This window comes from Monoraphidium neglectum (assembly GCF_000611645.1).
Source record: "Monoraphidium neglectum strain SAG 48.87 unplaced genomic scaffold scaffold05377, whole genome shotgun sequence".
NCBI classification, from domain to species: Eukaryota; Viridiplantae; Chlorophyta; class Chlorophyceae; order Sphaeropleales; family Selenastraceae; genus Monoraphidium; species Monoraphidium neglectum.
The window spans coordinates 1-3,261 of NW_014008253.1; the positions used below are offsets into that span (position 1 = coordinate 1).

At 68.7% G+C, this 3,261-nt stretch overlaps 1 protein-coding gene across 1 annotated transcript; it reads right to left on the bottom strand.

The window, feature by feature from the left end:
- Nucleotides 1–262: 262 nt before the first annotated feature.
- On the bottom strand, nucleotides 263–2,482 carry MNEG_15491 (hypothetical protein; the record flags this gene model as incomplete). The annotated part of the gene is made up of 4 exons (XM_014036038.1): nucleotides 263–427; nucleotides 801–1,434; nucleotides 2,032–2,366; nucleotides 2,453–2,482. The coding sequence occupies 4 exons, from the start codon at nucleotides 2,480–2,482 to the stop codon at nucleotides 263–265; spliced, it is 1,164 nt and encodes a 387-aa protein (XP_013891492.1).
- Between the last annotated feature and the right edge of the window lie 779 nt (nucleotides 2,483–3,261).

The following is a 3,261-nucleotide window of genomic DNA, read 5'->3' on the forward strand; positions in this document are numbered from 1 at the left end:
GGGGTTGGGTGGAGGCAGTGGGCAGCAGACGGCGGCAGAGATCAGCAGACGAAAGCATTGTGTTTCGACTAGAGAAACAATTGTCACCAAGATTTGAGGTGTGTTATGTGAGGGTGGTGAGGGTCCGGCGGTCACGTGTGGTCGGACAGGCCCAAGCAACCCTGTTTCAAAAGGTGCTCGAGGGAGGGATGGACCAGCAGATCTCAGGACGTGCACAGGGTTAAGCTCCCCGGCAACATCGTGGCGCAGGAAAGAAATCAGCTCACTGGCAGATGTAGGGGAGGTAGGGCGGCCCCAGCTCGACCGCCATGTCGAGGAGCACCGCCCGTGCGTCGTCGCGCACGCGCTGGGCGCGCGAGGACAGCAGGTTGGCGACCCCCTGCAGCGCGCGCGGCAGCTCCCGGCGCTCCACCTCCGCGGGCAGCAGCTGCGCGCGTTTGCGTGTATGTGTGTGTGTGTGTGTGTCAGTGAGTGCGCGCACGCGCACGCGTGTATGTGTGTGTGTGTGTGTGTGTCAGACGGAGGGTGTGTGGGTTTGTGAGGTGTGTGCATACAAGGGGATGAGAAAGAGATTTGCACTTGGTAGCTGGGGGAGGGGATGTGCGAGTGAGGGCAATGGCCCACGAGCGGGGGTGTCTCAAGCCAAGAACGTCCGATGTCACGCTTTGCGGGGCAAGGCAGAGCCTGTACAAACCTGTCCCCCCAATCCAACCTACGGATTGACCCCACAACGGCATCAGCTGTGCGCGTGATTCAGCCTGTCATTGCTTCACGCGCGGCTCCCCCAGGCCCAAGCCCACCTTGAGGAGCTTCACAATGGCCACCGCCACCGGCGGCCGCACGCTCTCCCACTGCTGCTCGACCAGCGCGCCATGCAGCGCCGGCAGCACCTTGCCGCGCAGCACGCGCTGCGCCTCCGCGGCCAGCGCTGCGCGGCGCCGGCGCTCGCGCTCCTCGGGGGTCACGGCCGCCGCGGCGCCCTCGTCCGCCGCCGCCGGCTCGGGGGGCGCCTCTTCATCTGCCGCCGCCGCCACCGCCGCCTCCTCCTCCGGCCCCTGCTCCTCCTCCTCGTCCCCCTCCTCGTCGCCGGCGGCGCCCTCCTCGCCCTCTGCCCGCCCCTCGCCACCCCCCTCCTCTGCCCCCTCATCCTCGGCGCCATCCACCTCCTGATCGCCCCCGTTCGCAGCCGCCCCGTCGCCGCCCCCGGCCCCTGCAGCAGCCGCGCCCTCCTCCGCAAGCCCCTCATCCTCTTGAGGAAGCGGGAAGTGGAACCCATCCAGCACCGCGCACACCGCGCGCACGACCGGCTTCGCCGCCGCGCGCGCCTCCAGCAGGCGCAGCCACTGGTGCAGCAGCGCGCTGTACGCCGGCCACGGCAGCTTCCCGGCGGCTGCGCGGAGCGCGGTGACTGCGGCGTCGGTGACGTTGGCCTCCCTGGGGGTGGTTGCGGCATCCGGTGGTGTCGATGAATGATTGAATGGGGCAATGGTTGTGACGGTGTTTGCAGGGGGTGAGTGGCGCCGGCTGAGAGGCTTGAAGCCATGAATTGCATGACATGTAAGGAGTCTGAGAGTTCCAAACAAAGGGGGATACGAGGGTGAGCATTGGCATGGCGTGAGTGATATGCCACGCGGCCTCGAGCGCGCAGGCGTCTGTGGCGCCATACATTGACCAGGCGCCCACGGTGGTTTCGGTGCGCAAGGTAAGCAGAAGGAGCCTCGGGTGCGATCTGGCGGCCGCCGCGATCGAGGGGCGCGCGGGCGCCGCCGACGAGGGAAACGGCCAGCCCCGCGCGCCCGGGCGCCGCCGATGAACTGTGCACACCAGTGCACCCAGCCAGCAGGCATGCAGGCGGCGTCGAGCAGCAAATCCATGCCATACAAATCGCACATGCTGGTGCGCAGCCGGGACTTTTTGACTCCCTGATGCACACAGCGGCTTGGCTGGCGCCGAATTCGGAGACAACCCAAGCTCCCCTTACCCCAAAAGTCTGCGCTTTGAAGGGCACTAAAGCCACCGAGAAAAACAGACCTGCCCACGTCCGCGGCCTTCTTGTCGTGCGCGCGCTCGCTGTCGCCGCCGCCGCCCTCAAGGATGAATTGGGTGAGCAGGGGGCACGCGACGTCCACCAGCACGCGCGACGAGAAGACGACCGGCTCCTCTTGCTGCTGCTGCTGCTCCTGCTGCTCCTTCTGCTGCTGCTGGGCGCCAGCCTCCGTCGGCCCCGCCTGCGCCGCCTCGTCGCCGCCGTCCGCCTCCATTGGGGTCGGCGCGCCGTTCTCTACGGCGCCGGCGGGGCTGGCCCCGGCGGCGCCGCCCTCCAGCAGGCGCGTGAGCTGCATGAGCGCGCGGCCGCGGCGGTGCACCTGCGGGGCGGCGCGAGCACAGGGGGGAGGGAAGAGACGCGGGGGGCCGGGGCCGGATGGAGAAGGGAACGCAAGTGGGGACTGACGTGCGACAAGGCCAGCGATCGGATGTGCATGAATGAAATAACAGAAAACAGATGCGGGTGGCGAGTCGGCCTGCAATGAGTGGACCCATTCACTCCCTGCCGTCCTCTCCCAGGGCAAATGCAGCTGCCCTCACCCACCCCCGCCGCCCCTGGTCCCGAGCACCGCCCTCCTCTCGCTCGAATTCCCGCAACACCTTCCCCCTCCTCCCAAACCAACAACAGAGCTCATTGCCCCCAGCCCCACCCACCTGGAGGTGCGCCACATTGAGGAAGAAATCCTTCTCGGGGTCGCTGCTGCCCAGCCGGGCCAGGTCCGGGAACCTGCCGGGAAACTGCGCGACCGCCGCCCTCAGCAGCACCAAGTGCTCCTGCCGCACCGCCAGGGAGGGGCTGCGGAGCGCCGACTTGCACTGGGGGTAGATCACGCGCGGCAGCAGCCGGGTGAGGTCGTCCGCGTGCAACGCCGCGGCGGCCGCCTCCTGCGCCTGCTCCTGCTGCTGCTGCTGCTGCTGCTGCTGCTGCTGCTGCTCCTGCTGCTGCTGCTGCTGCTGCTGCTGCAGCAGCAGCAGCGCGCGCTCCCGGTCCGCGAGGGCGGCAAGGAGCCGCGCCAGCGCCTGCGCGGCCGCCTGGCGGAGCGCCAGGTCTTCCCCGTTTCGCAGGTCGTGGAAGGCGGCCTGGACGACGGGCAGCGCCGCGGCGCGGCCCCAGGACGCCCACACCTCGGGCCTGAGCTTTGAGTACGCCGCCAGCCGCGCCTCGTAGTCGGGCTCGTCGAGGGAAGCTGCCGACCAGCTGCACAGCGCGCGCAG